An 18,086-nucleotide genomic window follows, 5' to 3' on the forward strand; every position below is an offset into this window, starting at 1 on the left:
GAATTGGACACAACTGAGCGACTGAACTGAACTGAACTGAATAGAGCTAATAAGCCCCAACTTTCAGAGATGCTTAATTCAATAAGACTGCCAAGCTTCCCATTAGGCCTAGAAATATACTTTTAAGGAATATACCCTAAAGGAACAATCAGATATGTGGGAAACTATTTGGGCAAAATGTGTAAGTAGGCAAAATCATGCATGTATGATTCATAATAGCAATGAGACAGGACCAGACTTAATGCTCAATAGCAAGGAAATGGCTCAATAATTACAGCACACCCACACTCTGGAATAATTATCAACATTAGAACATCATGTTTTCATGGAAGCAACCTAAATGTCCATCAAAAGATGAATGGATGAAGAAGATGTGGTGCATATATACAATGGAATACTACTCAGCCATAAAAAGAATAAAATAATGCCATTTGCAGCAACACGGATGGATCGAGACATTATCATACTACATGAAGTCACTCAGAGAAAGACAAATACCATATGATATCACTTATATGTGGAATCTAAAATATGACACAAATGAATTTATCTACAAGACAGAGACAGACTCACAGACGTAGAGGACAGACTGTGGTTGCCAAGGGGGAGGGGCTGGAGGAGGGATGGATGGGGAGTTTGGGATTAGCAGATGCAAACTATTGTATTAATATATAGACTAGAGAAGCGGCAAGTCCCGTTGTATAGCACAGAAAACTGTATTCAGTATCCTATAATAAATCGTAATAGAAAAGAAAAATAAAATTTGAATTAAAAAAAAGAGAAAAAAAGAAATGAAAGAGATAGTTCCTCATAAACTTGGTCCCCAGACAAACCACTGTAAACAGGATAGTGTATATTCTTTAAAAAATAAAATACATTTTAAAAAGTCATGTTTTCAAAAAATGATTTTTTCTTTGGGAACATGGGAGCAAGTCATTCTGTGAAAACAAGAAAAAAGCTCCCTAGATAACCTTAGGTGAGAAAAGGGTAATAAATTTCATGCATGATATGAGCCCAGTTAACAGGATTTTTTCTGATTTATAAGGTTACGGTTACTTTTTATGTATTTTCTTATTTATATCCTTCAGTTTTTCAGCACTTCTAAAAGCAAATGTGGAATGGCCTTGTGAGCAACAAAGCTAAACTTCTACATGCTTGCACAGTAACATGACCTTGTCACACTTGCCATGGCACACCATGGGTCTCAGGCACACTCACACTGAGGTCTGGCCTCCCTAAGTAGACACAGCTCAGATCGCCCTCCACAGAGTTCTGACACTAGGAAGAAACAAGCCCTTAGGAGTCCTTCAGATTCACAAGCTCAAAGGTCCTGAGGATCCTGTGGGGCTGGGATCCCACAGTGAGGGTGCGGTTCCTGGGAACCTGCTTTTCATATAATTCCCAGGAACGCTCGCTCAGCCTTGGGGACAGGTGGGCAGCAGTGGCAGGCACGCTGCCCCGTGGACGCAGGAGGGACGTACCATGATCTTGGCGATGCACTCTTCAGTGTTCTCTGCTGTTTCACACTCTATTGCCCCGTCACTGAACCCACTCCACTGATCACACTTTGTCCTCTCCTGGTGACCAATTGCACACCACTTCACCATGCACGCATCCTTTGAGGAGTCTGGGGCTAGGACATAAGCAAGAAAACCAGCGATGAGAAGAGGCCCAGATGTGGCTTGCTGATTTTGCTGCTGTCTTCAGGAAGACTCTGGGGTTTTTTAGCAATACACAAACATTCCATTCAAGGAATTAATCTCTTAGAAACTAAAGGCAGTAACAGTCCCTTGGCTGGCTTCTTATCATTTATATTTAACTTAAAATTACTTCTTCTGAAAAGTCCACTCTCCTCCCAACTTCAAGGCACTCTATCACTTCAGGCTGGGGTTATTTTCCCCTCATTTAGAAATAGCACTTAACCATCCAAGCAGATGTTGTATATTTATTCATTGCTTACTGTCTGTTCCCTGCAGGAGAACATAAGCTTGGCCAGGGCGAGGGCCATGCCTGTCTTGTTCTCCATGGCACCCTTAATGCCAGGTTCATGGTCAGTGCGATAAATGTTTGCTGAATAAACAAACACCTACCCAGCTTTCAGACTGGCTCAAGAGGCATTTCCTCAGGGAAGCTTTACCTCAATTCTTGGATCTGTTTGTCTTTGTTTTTGCACTCTTGTAGAGCCATGATATTTTGTTCTGGATTTTTGTTTTCTTTCTGCTGAGGAAATCTCTCATTTCAATTGATCATTCAGTGGAGTGACTCTTCCTTCAACATTTCTCTTTCTCACTGGTCTGAAAGTTCTATGACAACAGAATCTAATACATCTTTGCCTCACCATTATATGCCCAGCATGTCACACTGCTACTGCTAAGTCACTTCAGTTGTGTCCGACTCTGTGCGACCCCATAGACGTCAGCCCACCAGGCTCCCCCCTCCCTGGGATTCTCTAGGCAACAACACTCGAGTGGGTTGCCATTTCCTTCTCTAATGCATGAAAGCGAAAAGTGAAAGTGAAGTCACTTAGTCGTGTCTGACTCTAAGCAACCCCATGGACCGCAGCCTACCAGACTCCTCCATCCATGGGATTTTCCAGGCAAGAGTACTGGAGTGGGGTGCCATTGCCTTCTCCACAGTTTGTAGCTATTAATAGTAGATGATCAATACATGTCTGTTGAATAAACGAGTGTTCAAACACATCTCTAATGACCCAAGGAATTCAGGAGGAGGACTGACCTGTCTAAAGCTCCAGCTTCACCATGGCACATGGTGACCACAGCACTGGCTGCAGATGTGCTTATTTGTAGCAGTTTCATTCTATTTGACTTACTTTGTACCAGGCTAATTGGCTTCACCAAGTGGGTAGGGGAGCCCTGGCTTATACAAGGGAAGCAATTCTGGCATCAATGCAAATTTTCTTCTTTTTGGGTGGGGGGCCTGCCTTGTGGCTTGTGGGATCTTAGTTCCCAAACCAGGGATCGAACTTGGGCTCTCTGTAGTGAAAGCACAGAGTCTTAACTACTTGGCCTCCACAGGGTTTCCAATACGAATAATTTTAAGTGTGAATTTCCTTTAATGTCCTTTGGTGATGTTCAGGCCCATCTGGTGAGGGTGGGGACTGGAGAGTAGAGTCTTTCCAGGTACTGAACACCGGTCCCAACAATCCTTCATCTGCCCTGCCTGTCCAGCCCAGTGTTAGACGGATGCTAAATGGGCATCCGTCTAACACTGCCTGTTCAGCCCAGGGCATCCGTCTAACACTGCCTGTCCAGCCCAGGGCTGGACAGGCAGGGCAGATGAAGGATTGTTGGGACCGGTGTTCAGTACCTGGAAAGACTCTACTCACCAGTCCCCACCCTCACCAGGTTATTAGACTCCTAGAACCACATGATCCTTTCCAAATACTTACGTTTACTTTCTCTTAGATTCTGAAGAGCAGTGACATATTCATATCCCAAGTACAGCTCAAAATCCATCTTAGAAGGAATCTTTAAAAACCCATCAGCAGAGTCCTTAAACAGCAGGTCCTTCCCATGAGGGGATTGGAAGAGCTGGAAATTGTCTGGTTTATCTTTGCCAAAATGTTCCTGTTTGTAGTAAAAACACAGGTCTGAATGGCTATAGCAACAAGAGATGCTGCAAAATGGGCCCAAAGAAAGATTAAAACTATGAAATTTTCAAGATTCCAGGAGAGAGGGCAGTCAGACCTGCTCTTTCCCACCCAGCACCTTCTCCATTCACAGCCCTTTTGGGCCATAGAACAAATACTTGATACCCTGAACTTTTTCTATGCCTGTCTTCCTGGTTGGATGGTAGCTCACTGGGTGTAAGAAACTCAACTTCAGAGGCTGTGTGGTTGCCTTGATGGACAGATGGGAGGGTTGGACAAGAGAAACTGGCTCGGTTCTGGCATTCTGCTACTCTGGGAAAGGAAGGCTAGCTGTGCATGCAACTCCCTTTCTGTCAGGCTAAGGGACCTTGGAAAAGAGACCATTTCCTTTCCAATGGGAGAGAAATGAAAGAGAGCAAGAAGGAGCAGCTTCATATCACTGACCCAGAATGTAAGGGTCTGGCAGAAGACGATGCAGGACTAGGCTACGTGCAACTCCAAGAGGGCTTTACTGGGTGGGTGTCTTCATGCAAGTGGATGGTGTGTGGCATGGTCCCTGCTATGTCCTGAACACAGAATGACTTCCACGGTGGCTGAGAGGGAGTGAAGGAAATGCCCAAATCCAAGCAGGGACTGCTAAGCAGGAGAGAGGATAGGGGATTTGATACCTGGGCGTGATTGAGAAGTTCCCAGATCACATCCTCCTTGCTGCCCACAGTTCGAGCCACAACCGCATGGGAAGGAACCTTTGCCAAGTAGCACTCATGGTAATCATCTACAGACTTCCGGGTGTTGTCCCCACAGAGCAGCTCATAGTTTTTCCTGTCTTCTGGGTTAGGCAGGTTGTCTGGGGAGGGAAGCCCACATGAGTCGATGGCAGGTGCCCCCTCCTCTCCCTTGCAACCTCACTGAATCAAGAACTGTGTGAGCGGAGAAGCCAAGAGCGAACAGTGAAGGCCAGAAGGAAACTGACTTGCTCAAGATCCCATAGCCAGTTATAGGTCAAGAAGCTTCTGATGCCCCGTGCAGGGGTGATGGCCCACATCCCATAAGAAATTTCATCTCCGCAGGCCGACTACAGGACAAGGTCAGCCAGACCTGCTCCTGATCCTTTGCTATTGCAACACTGGCCTGGTATTCAGTAAGCTGAATGATAGGATGAGGCCCAGGAGTCCAGGTGGGGACCCTGTGGGCACACACCTCCTCACAGGTGAACATCCCAGCAGTGGGAAAGGAGGAATGCATTATGCTCACATCTGACACCTGAGCATGAAGATAAAGAAAAGGAAGGCCCTCTGCTTGAAGGGTCTACGATTCTTCTCCTATCACCTACCGAATACTGTTGAGTGCTTGACAAAGGCCACATCCCCAGCTCCGTCCATCAGACACCTGTGGAGAGGAGACACATTAGGGAGGTTCTTGCAGTGCAGGCCCTTCTCCTCAGGCTCCAGTGTCTGACCACACCATCCAGCCTTGGGACAAGGATAGTGCCTGGGGGAAGCCTCCGTGGAGACCCACAGCTGAGGAAGCACCATGGAGGGGCTGATCCCCAGGGCATCAGGAGATGTGGGGTGAGCTCACAGGAGCTGGAGGGCTATCACCATGTGCCCCAAAGCATCAAAAAGGTATTGAAGATATTTCAATAGTGAAAAGTGCTTTCAAACTTCTGGTGAAGGATAAAGGCATACTGTCTCTTGAGGGACCCTTTGCTGGCTCTAAAACTTTAGGATATAACCAAGCAAGGAGAGGGAGCAAGAAATCAGCCACATGAGCTGCCTGTGCAGGAACAAAGAGAGGAGGCAGGAGAGAGGCCAGGCCATTGAGCAGGTGACACAGATGCCATGGAGAGCAGAGGGCCGTCACCACAGAGCACCCTGGGCGCCAGGGCAGTCACTTCTGGTTCTGCATAGTCCAGTGAGAAAACTCTGGGGAGACAGAAAGGGTCCCAGGAGGGGACTTGTCAACGTCTCATGAAGAGAGTATGCACTGGCCTGGCCTGGAGAATCCCAGCTGTGTCACTGAGTTCCTGGGAGGGTATTAGGTACCCTGGATGCCCCTTTGCAGGCTGGGCTCTGCTGTGGGTCAGGGAAGCCCCCCAACCTGAAGACACTGGACACTTAGGAGCCAGAATGGAGAAGCAGCCAGTCTCACTCACTTAAAGGCCCCTGAGTAGCCGAAGTATGGTTCGTGGTTGGAGCAGGCACACTTGTCTGTCCCTTTCCCCGCACACAGTTGACACAGTTTGGGAAATGATGATTGATCCGCGCAGGGGACACAGCTGGCAGAGAAGAAGTTGGCCGCAGCTGCTCAACACAGAGACAGAAATACAGGGCATGAGCCAGCCTGGCCAGAGGCAACTACAGCTCCCAGTCCAGGCTCACAAGAGAGACCCAAACAAAACCAGCACCCCCACAGTTACAGCTTGCTTTTATGAATGTGTGTTTGCACTCAGTCATATCCAACTCTTTACAATCCCATGGACTGTAACCCACCAGGCTCCTCTCTTCATGGGATTTCCCAGTCAAGAGTAGTGGGATGGGTTGCCATGTCCTCCTCCAGGGGATCTTCCTGACACAGGGATTCAACCCATGTCTCTTGAGTCGCCTACATTAGCAGGCAGGTTCTTTACCACTAGGGCCACCTGAGAAGCCTCTCTTCAAGACTAAAGGTTTTCAAAACGGGACACATTTAACCCCTTCCCTCCTACCTCCTCCCCAAGAACCAGACTGGCATAGGCCTATGTGTCCCGTTGGACTTGACCTCCAAGACCAGATGGAGGACCCACTCAGAGAGGTGTAGGCAAAGTTCATAGCCAGCAGATGGCCATTAGGAAAGCTCCAGCAGAATGGGGAAATCATCAGCCATGACATGAAAGCACCCCAGGGAAGTGGACAAAAGGGCCCAGGAGCCTTGACCCTGAATGAAGCCCTCTGTTCCCTTCCCCCAGTTCCACAGGACAGCCTCTGGTGGGATGTCAGGAGCTTCGAGGTAAAAAGGACTCTTGACAGCCCCCATTAACTGCTAATGCAGCAGATTTGCCCATTTGAAGCAGGTTAATCTCCCACCTCCACTCCCAGAGCCATCACACATCATCACCTAACCATGTCTGAGTGATGCCGGTGTGGCCTGTGTAGGCATCTGAAGAAGAGATTCCTGCTGAGGGTGCTCACCCTCCTGCCCACTTACCTCTCTGAATGGATTCCTGTGGATCAGGCAATTCCTTATAAAGTCTGCCCATGGGGATGTTCCACCCAGCAGACCTGCCGAGGCCTGTGTGGCAGGACTTCTTGCCTTTGAGCTCATTCAGCTTGAAGTCAGTGTCCTTCTTCACCACCGCCACAGCATAATAGTGAGTTTGCGGGTCTGCAAAGGGACAGTGTGGATGAATGACTCTCAAACTGCCCACCAGAGAAGCATTGTTCATTACTACTGGGCTCCTGAGCAGGGAAGGGGTACCCAGAGGTAACATTTATGATGGATTGGGTCCTAAAGAGGACCAGAAAAGCCTTGCTAGGCTTACAGGGGAAAGGACGGACCACAGAAGAGACGTTTGTAATAATCCTCCAGGCACACCCAGGAGCAAGGAAGCTATGTGCACGCGTGCCCCAGTGCTCTTGCCTACCCTGGCCTTGCAGGGAGTGTCTGCCTGTACCCTGGAAACTGGAACTGTGGCAATGGAGGCCACATTCCTAACTTTCTCTAAGTATTTTTGTTCCTTACACAGACCCAGGAACAGTTGAGTTGCTCTCAGATGAGATCCAAGGCTGTGGGGGCTCCAGGTACATGCTCCTGTGTGGTCTCTCCCCTGCATGTGGTTCTTGAAGAACTCCTCTTTATTCTAAACCCCAATGGTTCAGTTCATTGCACACAGCCTGCCTAGGAGGTCAATGTCATGAGCACTAGTCCTCAACCAGCCCAAAGCTCCCAGAGATCTTGAGTTGTATCTATGGTGGTTGACAGGGCCCCTCATTCCCCACTCACTCCCCAGTGGGGAAAGCCCATAAGTAGCTAATCTCCATTACCTGCCTGAATGAGACAAGACCCAGTATCTACCAGGAGGGAACAAGGGCTACAAATTACTTCCTGGGTCCGAGGGAGAGCTTACTGTCTTTTGTCCCATGGAACTCTGCCACCACAGGCTTCAGGTTGTTGGGCTTCAGGCCTGCCTCATACACCAAACCTCCATCCAACGTCACAGCGTCTGCTTCGTTATTCTGAAAGAGAACAAACCAGAGTTCAGTGAAGCCCTTACCTCCAAGAAAGGCCTATACTTGGGTGTTTGGAAGTGGCTGGTAGTGCTTCTCAGACCTGAGGCCAGACGAACCCTCAGCTTGCCCAGAACTTGCGTAACACCACGGGCTTCAGTTACCTTGGCTTCCCTGGTGAGGGGTTTTGGCCACAATTTTCCTTATTCCTGCAAAAATGGAATGAATCATTTTTCTCTTTTTTCTGGTGAGGAGTCTAGCTACTGGCCCAGAAAACTATTGTGATTTTCAAAATTGACCTAACTTACAGAGGCTTTGCCAGCAGGCCTCTTGGGGGAAAGCTCCAACACCAGACTGGGTGCAGTCCATTCACTACAGGCTCTGAAGGAGCTGCAGTCAGGGACTGCAGTCTCTCTGCCTAGCCATGCTTTGACACATATTTATATTTCAAGTTCAGGTCCAACCTCTTTATCTTGGGCCTTCTGCTGAGATCACCCTCAGATGTCTCTGTGGAGAACTCTCAGTGGGGAGGAGGAGACTTGAAGACATCCTTCTCCACTGAAATTTAGAACTTTTCCTTCCTGTCCTGGGTCCATATAACCACAGGAGTCTTTTGTTCAGGGACTGGAGCTTTCTCTGGCTTTAACTTCATGCTTATACTCTAAACTGACTTGTTTAATGCTCATTATGAGCATTAATGAATGTTTAGTTCCATTATGGCTGATTGTTCATTTAATCAACTACTCAGACATCATTGTCCAACTCAGCTCCATCTTACACATTAAAAAATAGAGGCAGAGAAAGTTTAAATCACCTCCCCAGACCACATAACTAGTAAGTCATATAGCTGGGATTTGAATCCACGCAGTGTGGGTTTATTTCTTCCATTACACTGTTGCTTTCTGGGTTTTGTTTTGCTTTGTTTTGGTTTTAGTTTTTGCTTTTACTAATTCTCTTCTTTAAACCAATATTTCACTTGAAGTATTATAGATATCTTCCCACTAGGTCTAGAATTTATTTTCTCTCGAAGTGAGATGCATCATCTTTATATAGACACTTCATAACATTTTTATTGCCTTTTTTCCTTGCTTCAAACATCTTTAATCAAAATGACTTTTCCTGAATCCCTTGCTAGTACTCCATAAATATAGTTCTTATGAATTAAATTACAAAGGAGAAACTATAATTCCATAATCTGCATCATGTTATAGGTAAATAACAAGAAAATAGTATTTATAAATGAAATATAATAATAATGTAAGCCAAAATATATATTTGTTTAGCTGAAACTTTTCTTTCAATGGTTGGCGTTGTTTTGGTTGTTTTATTGTAATAAAATAATGTACCATAAGGTTTATCATTTGACCATTTTTAAGTGTACATTTCAGTGCCACGTATGGCAACTGAACATGCATGTATGGCAACATGCATGTTAGTGAAGGACTCTTTTATTCCCCAACTAGACTCCTTATATGAAGCAATCTTTATGGCTTTCTTGGTATCCCAAAGGTAGGTGAAACCTCCAGAGGCTTTCCTCACCCACCCCATCCACCACAGAATAAAAATAAATGAGTAAAAAACAGAGCTTTTCTTAAAGCAGTAAGGTTGGGGCTTTCTTGGCCCAGACACCAGTATCTTGGGCAGGAATCACTGGGGCCCCAGGGGCTCAGAAATTAAGAAGTCAAGGTCTAACTCATGTGGCCCTAACTCCACGAGGGCCACAGGGATTCTGAAGGGAACCTGAACCCCCAGGAAGGTGGAGGATTAAAATCAAGCATGACTTTCCAAGTGCAGATAACCAAATGCAAAAGAAGGGAAGCCATGATGCATGGGCATCAACAGGGGCAGCAGACTTAGGCCCTCAAAGACTGTGGAGTTTGAAATGGCCAGAAACAATGGAGAAGAGCTATATATGGACTTTATGCACAAAGTGAAGGTCATAATCACAGAGCTAAGTATAGAAAAGGAGATTATCAGGAATAAAAAGAAAAATTAACTCGAACTTCTAGAAGCAAAAAGTGTAATCATTGAAGTTTGAAAAGTGAATGAATAGGCAACAAGTTTGATAAGACAGATTAAAATTGAGAATTAGAGAACTGAAAGTTATATCTGAATAATTCATCCTGGATGAATTTGGTGCCCATCTGTGCCAAAAAGAGGTGCAGAGACAGAAGCTATGAAAGAGGGATTAAAAGATATGGAAGCCAGATAAAAGAAAGCCTGACATGTGTCTTCTTGGAATCTTAGAATTAAAAAAAGAAAGAAACAGAAGAAAGACAGTACTTTTTCCAGACCTCCTGAAAAGCATGATTCCACAGATCCAACATACTCTACCAAGATTCCCACAACTGGAAACCTCATGGTGAATCTAGGGAACATCATCAACCAAGGACACGAGAAGTTATCCAGTGAGATGCCTAAAGGAGAAACAGGATGATACCAGACTTCTCAGTGACTACAGTGGAAGTCAGGAAACAGTGGAAATATTTTTAAATAGTGTAAAAGCATCAAACTAGAATTATACACTCAGCAAAATTACCATTCAAGAATAAAGGGGAGACCAGCATTTGCAGAGAAAACAAGCAAGCAATGGAGAGAGTTTAATACCAAGAAATTGACTCTAAAGTATCCCCAAAAGAACACATTTCAAAAGCAAACATCCCAGAAGGATGGTTGGAAATATAAGAGGGAATAGTAGCTCGTCCCCTGGTGGTCTAGTGGTTAGGATGTGGCCCTTTCACGGCCATGGCCTGAGCTCCATCCCTGGTTTTATTGTTGTTTTCATTGCTGAATCATGTTCGACTCTTTTCGACCCCATGAACTACAGCCTGCCAGGCTCCTCTGTACATGGAATTTTCCAGGAAAGAATACTGGAATGGATTGCCATTTCCTTCTCCAGGGGATCCTCCCCACTGAGAGATCAAACTCACATCTCCTAAATTGGCAGGCAGATTCTTTACCACTGAGCCACCAGGGAAGCCCCAATCCCTGGTTGGGGAACTGAGATCCCACAAGTCACACACCATGGCCAAAATTTTTTCAAAAGCTTAAAAAAAAATAAAAAAGAGAAAGAAACGGTAAATAGATTAAATGGCAAAAATGTAGATAAATCCAAATTTCTCTGTGTGTCTTCCTCCCTCTTTCTGAACTTTTGGGCACATACACAAACTTACACTGATGATGCTGTGAAAGTGCTGCACTCAATGTGCCAGCAAATTTGGAAAACTCAGCAGTGGCCACAGGACTGGAAAAGGTCAGCTTTCACTCCAGTCCCAAAGAAAGGCAATGCCAAAGAATGTTCAAATTACTGCACAATTGCACTCATCTCACATGCTAGTAAACTAATGCTCAAAATTTTCCAAGCCAGGCTTCAACAGTACGTGAACCATGAACTTTCAAATGTTCAAGCTGGATTTAGAAAAGGCAGAGGAACCAGAGATCAAATTGCCAACATCTGCTGGATCATCGAAAAAGCAAAAGAGTTCCAGAAAAACTTCTATTTCTGGTTTATTGACTATGTCAAAGCCTTTGACTGTGTGGATCACAACAAACTGTGGAAAATTCTGAAAGAGAAGGGAATACCAGACCACCTGACCTGCCTCTTGAGAAACCTGTATGCAGGTCAGGAAGCAACAGTTAGAGTTGGACATGGAACAACAGACTGGTTCCCAATAGGAAAAGGAGTACATCAAAGCTATACATTGTCACCCTGATTATTTAACTTATATGCAGAGTACATCATGAGAAACGCTGGGCTGGAAGAAGCACAAGCTGGAATCAAGATTGCTGGGAGAAATATCAGATATCAGATATGCAGATGACACCACCCTTATTACAGAAAGTGAAGAAGAACTAAAGAGCGCTTGATAAAAGTGCAAGAGGAGAGTGAAAAAGTTGGTTTAAAGCTCAACATTGAAGATCATGGCATCCAGTCCCATCACTTCATGGCAGATAGATGGGGCAACAGTGGAAATAGTGGCAGACTTTATATTTTTGGGCTTCCAAATCACTGCAGATGGTGATTGCAGCCATGAAATTAAATGACACTTGCTCATTGGAAGGAAAGTTACGACCAACCTAGACAGCATGTTAAAAAGTAGAGACATTACTTTGCCAACAAGGGTCCGTCTAGTCAAGGCTATGGTTTTTCCAGTAGTCATGTATGTATGTGAGATTTGGACTATAAAGAAAACCGAGCACCAAAGAATTGATGCTTTTGAACTGTGGTGTTGGAGAAGACTCTTGAGAGTCCCTTGGACTGCAAGAAAATCCAACCAGTCCATCCTAAAGGAGATCAGTCCTGAATATTCATTGGAAGGACTGATGTTGAAGCTGAAACTCCAATACTTTGGCCACCTGATGTGAAGAACTGACTCCTTGGAAAAGACCCTGATACTGGGAAAGATTGAATGCGGGAAGAGAAGGGGACGACAAAGGGTGAGATGGCTGGATGGCATCACCAACTCAATGGACATGCATTTGGGTAAACTCCGGGAGTTGATGATGGACAGGGAGGCCTTGCGTGCTGCACTCCATGGGGTTGGAAAGAGTCGGACACGACTGAGCGACTGAACTGAACTGAACAAACTTACACATGCATACACACACATACTTAGTTATATAATATGTATGTTTACTGTCAAGAAGTACATGAAGTATCTACATTCCAGGGTTAGTTAAGAAAAGACAGACGTAAAATATCAATATAGTCCAGAGTTCTCTTTCTGTTTCAGAAAGAGGTTGGGGGGGGGTTAAGATTATTTTACTGTTAATTCTTTGTAAAGCTAAAATTATACAGTAAAAATTTAAGGGAAGTCATTAAAGAATATAAACAAATTGTTTAAATTTACTTTCAATGGGGGAAAGGTGGAATAAAGGGAACACAATCCAAATGAACACACACACGTGCAAACTCAATTTTTAAAAATCAGAAATCTGGGGGAAAGTAGGACTATGAGAAATAAAAAGTAATATGGCAGAAATAAGTACAAATTTATCATTAATGAAAGCAATAATTTATTAATGGTTTAAATTTACCACAGAAAATAAATGAGATTACCAGATTTCATTAATAAACAAAATCCCAGCAACATACCATTTTCATAAGACACACCTGAAGGATAATCATACAGGAAGTTGAAAATAAAGGAATGACATAGACATAGAAGGACAATCCTAGTTAAAAGAAAGTTAATGTAGTATGTTAATATCAGAGAAATAAACTTTAGTTTAAAAGCACTTCCAGAGACAGTGATTAATTTATAATGATAAAATATCAAAATCACCAAGAATTATATGAATTATTCTATCATATACGGCTGCTGACAGTGGAAATTTGAATAACCACATTGCATTTGCTTAAAAACCCAAATACATTTGGCATTGTTTTTGAAGTCAAATACTCACACATCCCATGGCACAGAAAATCTGTTTGTACATATGTATTACAGAGAAACTAGTAATATTTGTGTACCAGGAGATTTGTATTAAAATATTCCTCAAACCCGGATTAGAATAACAAAAAACTAGAAACAATCCAAATGCCTAATGACCAGAAAAGAAAAAATAAATTGTGGTATACTAACACAATGGGCTTTTGCAGAGCTCTGAAAATGAATGAACAATAGCTGTATTCAACAACATGAGTGAAATCCTAGTATAACGTTGAGGAGGAAAAAGCAAGTATGAGAAGACAACACACAGTAATGACATGTTTATAAAATATTTTAAGAAGCAATACTATGCAATCATCCACATATACCTATGAAAGTGAAAGTGAAGTCGCTCAGTCGCGTCCGACTCTTTGTTACCCCGCGGACTGTAGCCTACCAGGCTCCTCCGTCCATGGAATTCTCCAGGCAAGAGTACTGGAGTGGGTTGCCATTTCCTTCTCCAGGGGATCTTCCCAACCCAGGGATTGAACCCGGGTCTCCCGCATTGGAGGCAGACGCTTTAACCTCTGAGCCACCAGGGAAGCCCAATATATACCTATACAAGTCTTTAAATAAAAAGCAAGAAAGTTTTGGGATTCTGTTTGCTCTGGATAGGGAAGCACATGGATAATTCTAAGCAGGGTTAGAGGGTTACACTGCTCCAAGTGATGAAGTTCCTGTAGAATCCATGCTGCCGCACAGTAGCCCTAGAAGTCAGCTACTGGCAGTGCTGAAGTTTTGAGAACCTCTGGTAGGTTTGTGGATAGTATTACTTCATATTATTAATGTATTTTAAAACAAAGAGGGGTATGCATATACCAAATCTGAAAGTCAGTCATAAATCAAGAGTTATAATTAAGCCTGGATGGTAACTGAGGTTCAGTACACACACACACACACACACAACAGACCAGTTATTTATACCAAAACACTGATTCCTTCAGTTAATCATGCTCCATCTGACTGAGTCTAGTTCTACCCCTCACTCCTTCCAGTCTCCTGCTTGCTCTGCTCCAGCCACTCTAGCTTCCCTACAGAAAATCAAACAAGCCCAGCTCTCCGCTGACTCAGGTCCTTTGCACATGCTATGGTTCACTACCTGACATATTCAACCTGTAGCTTTTGGCAGGCTTACCCATACTCATCCCTGGGGTCTCAGATTCATTTCTCCCTTTCAGGGAGATTATCACTGACACCCAGACCAGAGCAAGTTTCCTCTGAAAGTTCTGTTTCTTTTCCTCCATTGTACATCACACAATTTGAAATTTCATGTCTACTTGTTTGCATGTTTTTCTTCTCTCCTGACTGGACTGTAAGCTACTCAAGAATCAGGACCATGTGTGCTTAAAGTCACTGCTGCAGCCCCATTGCCCAGCACAGGGTCTGACCCATGTTCAGATGAGCAGGAACAATGTTGAACAAGTATTTTGGAAAACCTAGAACAAAAGGATCAGCTATCATCTCCAATCATGACAATGTATTCCTCTTCCTTGTGCGTATCGTTCGTCCACTTCTTGTGATGCATCAAGAACCTCCAAAATAGTGTTACATGGTCATTTTGATAGCATGCATTTCTTCTCTGAGTTCAGAGAACTTAGTGGGTCAAAAATAGTCCTCTTTTAGAGTATGTTAGGAGAAGGCAATGGGACCCCACTCCAGTACTTTTGCCTGGAAAATCCCATGGATGGAGGAGCCTGGTAGGCTGCAGTCCATGGGGTCGCTAAGAGTCGGGCACAACTGAGCGACTTCACTTTCACTTTTCACTTTCATGCATTGGAGGAGGAAATGGCAACCCACTCCAGTGTTCTTGCCTGGAGAATCCCAGGGACAGAGGAGCCTAGTGGGCTGCTGTCTATGGGGTCGCATAGAGTCAGACATAACTAAAGCGACTTAGCAGCAGCAGCAGAGTATGTTATATGTTGCTTTAAGCCATTAAAGATGACTGCTTCTATTTTCAGTTCTAAAATGATTTTACTAGCACTAGGGGCTGACTGTTCCACACATCAGTCTCCTACCTGTGAGTACAGAATCATTCCAAATGACAGGGAAGAGCAAGTATGGATTTTCTTCCACTCTCTTTTAGGCGGCAGTGACTTACCGAGATAGCCTTGATGCAATCCATGTGTGAGGTTTTCTTCACACAGGAGACAAAAGGACCATTCTCAAAGATACGAAGCATATTTTCACGAAAACTGGCACACTTACTGGCCTCATGAGTTGAAATGGTGCACCATCTCACAGTTCTCTCGGGGTCCGCCAGACACAGCCCTAGGGGAGAGATGCCAGAGGTCCCTATGTCAGTGGGAAGGACAGCAGCAGCCTCTGGAGGGTCATGGAGGCCACTTCCTCTCCATTCTCTCCTGTTCACCCCACTCCTGTCCATGAACAACAAGGGTAGAGGTTCCACTGCTTTCTGAGTCTGGGGACAAGTGGCAGGTATTCTTATGGCCCCTTAGTTTCCCACTGACCAGCATGTGCTGATCAGAGGATGCTGGCTTGACTGTTAGCTCTCAATTGGCGACAACAACCTGTTCCTCTGTGTTCTCTGAGCCTCCTTTGTTCACCTCATGACATGTGGCCTGCCACGGAATACAAACTTCCACATCCACGGGGGATTTTTAGTTACATCAAGCTGTTGGTTCAATGCTATAACTCTGGGAAGCCAGCAGGGTAGGAATTACATTTTCTACTAATTAGTATCTTTCAGAGAGTGATGCTTTACCCAAGGTTACCTAGCTTCTTAATAGCTGAGTGGTCTAGAAATCAGGTCTCCAGACTTTGGTCTCTGCCCAGATAACAAAAGAAGATAACATTCTGAGTTGTTTTCCATCTGCTTGGCCAGAAGAAAGGGGTAAATGATTGATGAGGCAATGAATTTGCCTGTGATGCTCATCTGTCATCCTCTGTTCTAGGAAAAACTAGAAACTCCACGTATTCAGTGTTTCTGTTTCCAAAGACCCCTCCTTCAATTTCCACAATTAGGCCTTTGGACTGTCACTAGGAGAAGCTAAAGCCAGCCATGTCTGTGAATATCAATCCCCATGGTTGCAGATGTGTTGTCCCCATGATATGAGCATTTGGCACTCTCCCCAAAGCCCTCTGTCATCTCCACTCTATGGATCAACAGCACAGGGCTGACTCAAAGCTGATAAATATCTATGATGCACGAAGCAGGAGATGGGGAGGAAATGGTTCTCCAGAATAGAAAAAGAGGGGCCACAGGAAATTTACTCCCCCAATCACCCTTGACCCCATCTCCACCCGTGGGGTATCAAACCAGGCAACAAGGGGTCAGTGGCAGACTTTGCCAAAACCACTCCTCCAGAGCGTCCCCAAACCATCCCTCCTGAGGCCCCAAAGACAGGCGTTTGTCCTCAGTCATGCATTTTCCTTCCACAGCCTTGTGAGATCTTCTGAGGTTGGGAGGGGGAAGGGTAAAGTAAGGTGGGTGGACTCTCAAGGGCTAACTTTTTCAGGAGAGTCAAAGAACTAAACACAGAAGGCTCCAAAGGTAAGATAAAGGCACCACGAGTGACTAGCAGAAGTTAGAGGACAAAGGGGGCCCAACAGCGACAGGCAGATCTGTGCAGCAAGGTGCACTCCACCAGTGCCTGGATCTGTGGCCTTACCTATTTCCATGGGACCTTCCCAGGCCAAGCTGCACTACCCTTCAAAGTTTGGCTTCAAACCCCATGCTCAGAACCCTTCAACAGACCTCACTAGTGTGGCACGGTCAGCACCAAGGACACTCATGGGACATCAGACTGTCAGTGGAGGTGGGACCAGCTGTGGGAAGGCCTTGATGGCCATCCTAAGCAGTTTGGACTTATTTGAGGCCGCAACAAAAGGATTTGATAAACCGGGATGGGAGCGCTCTAATTTACTGTATTCCGCTACCACGAGATTTACTGGCTACGAGGGGAAAGCAACGAGAGAGTGAAAAGGTGGCAGAGGCACCGGCAGGACTAGAAGGTGCGCGCAGGCGCAGAGCTGTCCCTGAGGCAGTGCTGGAGCAGGTGCGAGGGTGCGGCGGGGAGAAGCGAAGCAAAGGTCCCAGGCTTCCAGCTCCAGCGCGGAGCCCAGAGAGGGTGCAGAGGGCTCCGAAATGCAGGGGGCGCCCGGGCCGGCGACGCTGAGGGCCTTCCCAGCGGCCACACTCACCCAGAACCGCGCAGGCTAACAGAGCGCGGACAGCGGGCCTCATCCTCCCCGGTCTGTAACGTGGAGTGCAGAGCACAGACCGACCGGCTTCTGCGTCGCCTCCCTGCTCCCCGCGCCCCTATATCTCCCGCGGGGCTGGCCGAGCACAATCCTTGACCCCTTGTGTTTACGCAGCCCGCTTGCCCAATCTCCCCTCAGCCCTCCCCTTTCATTCCTCGCCGGGGCTGATCACCTCATTTCCTGACCTCTGGAACAGACCCGTGGGTGGAATCCAACAAAAAAGTGCTGATTGGAAGGGAATGAAAGAAAAATCAACCCGTTGTTAATCTGTGCTTGCTCTGTACCAGGAGCAGAGCTGCAGCCGGCTGGTGTGGGGGTGGCTCTGTTTCTGAATCCGGGGGAGCTAGAGCTGGTCCTGAATCAACCTCTGTGCTCATTCCATAGAAGAGGGAAGCCGACTGCCCCAAAGGCAGACTAGAATTGGAGCAAGACAGGCAGAGACCTTCCTGGGAGAGTGTGTGAGAGAAGAAGAAGCTGATCACAAGTCAAAGACAACAGGCTCATCCCTTTTCACTTGTTTCCAGATGTATCCAGAAACCCTGCTCCTTCTTGGGCTTTTAAAACCCCAAGGATGAGTTTTTATCCCTGTGTACCCTCCTGAGCACAGGATCCTAGACA

The 18,086-nt window shown here is 45.5% G+C and overlaps 1 protein-coding gene and 1 non-coding gene across 2 annotated transcripts in view; both read right to left on the minus strand.

Annotated features, from left to right (window-relative positions):
- LOC102402015 (serotransferrin) overlaps positions 1 to 17,565 on the minus strand; it is a 39,578-nt gene extending 22,013 nt beyond the window's left edge. The window contains exons 1-9 of the mRNA XM_006051414.4: positions 17,409 to 17,565; positions 15,346 to 15,515; positions 7,716 to 7,824; positions 6,797 to 6,973; positions 5,766 to 5,913; positions 4,944 to 4,999; positions 4,279 to 4,457; positions 3,410 to 3,587; positions 1,482 to 1,633 (exon numbers count right to left, since the gene is read on the minus strand). Coding sequence (XP_006051476.3) covers positions 1,482 to 1,633; positions 3,410 to 3,587; positions 4,279 to 4,457; positions 4,944 to 4,999; positions 5,766 to 5,913; positions 6,797 to 6,973; positions 7,716 to 7,824; positions 15,346 to 15,515; positions 17,409 to 17,451 — 1,212 coding nt within the window. The 5' untranslated portion in view covers positions 17,452 to 17,565. The remainder of the gene's footprint in view (positions 1 to 1,481; positions 1,634 to 3,409; positions 3,588 to 4,278; positions 4,458 to 4,943; positions 5,000 to 5,765; positions 5,914 to 6,796; positions 6,974 to 7,715; positions 7,825 to 15,345; positions 15,516 to 17,408) is intronic.
- Positions 13,718 to 13,789, minus strand: TRNAW-CCA. Its single transcript has one exon. It is a non-coding gene; the product is annotated as a tRNA-Trp (tRNA).
- Positions 17,566 to 18,086: the final 521 nt, after the last annotated feature.

This window comes from Bubalus bubalis, chromosome 1 (assembly GCF_019923935.1).
Source record: "Bubalus bubalis isolate 160015118507 breed Murrah chromosome 1, NDDB_SH_1, whole genome shotgun sequence".
In the NCBI taxonomy this organism is placed as follows: Eukaryota; Metazoa; Chordata; class Mammalia; order Artiodactyla; family Bovidae; genus Bubalus; species Bubalus bubalis.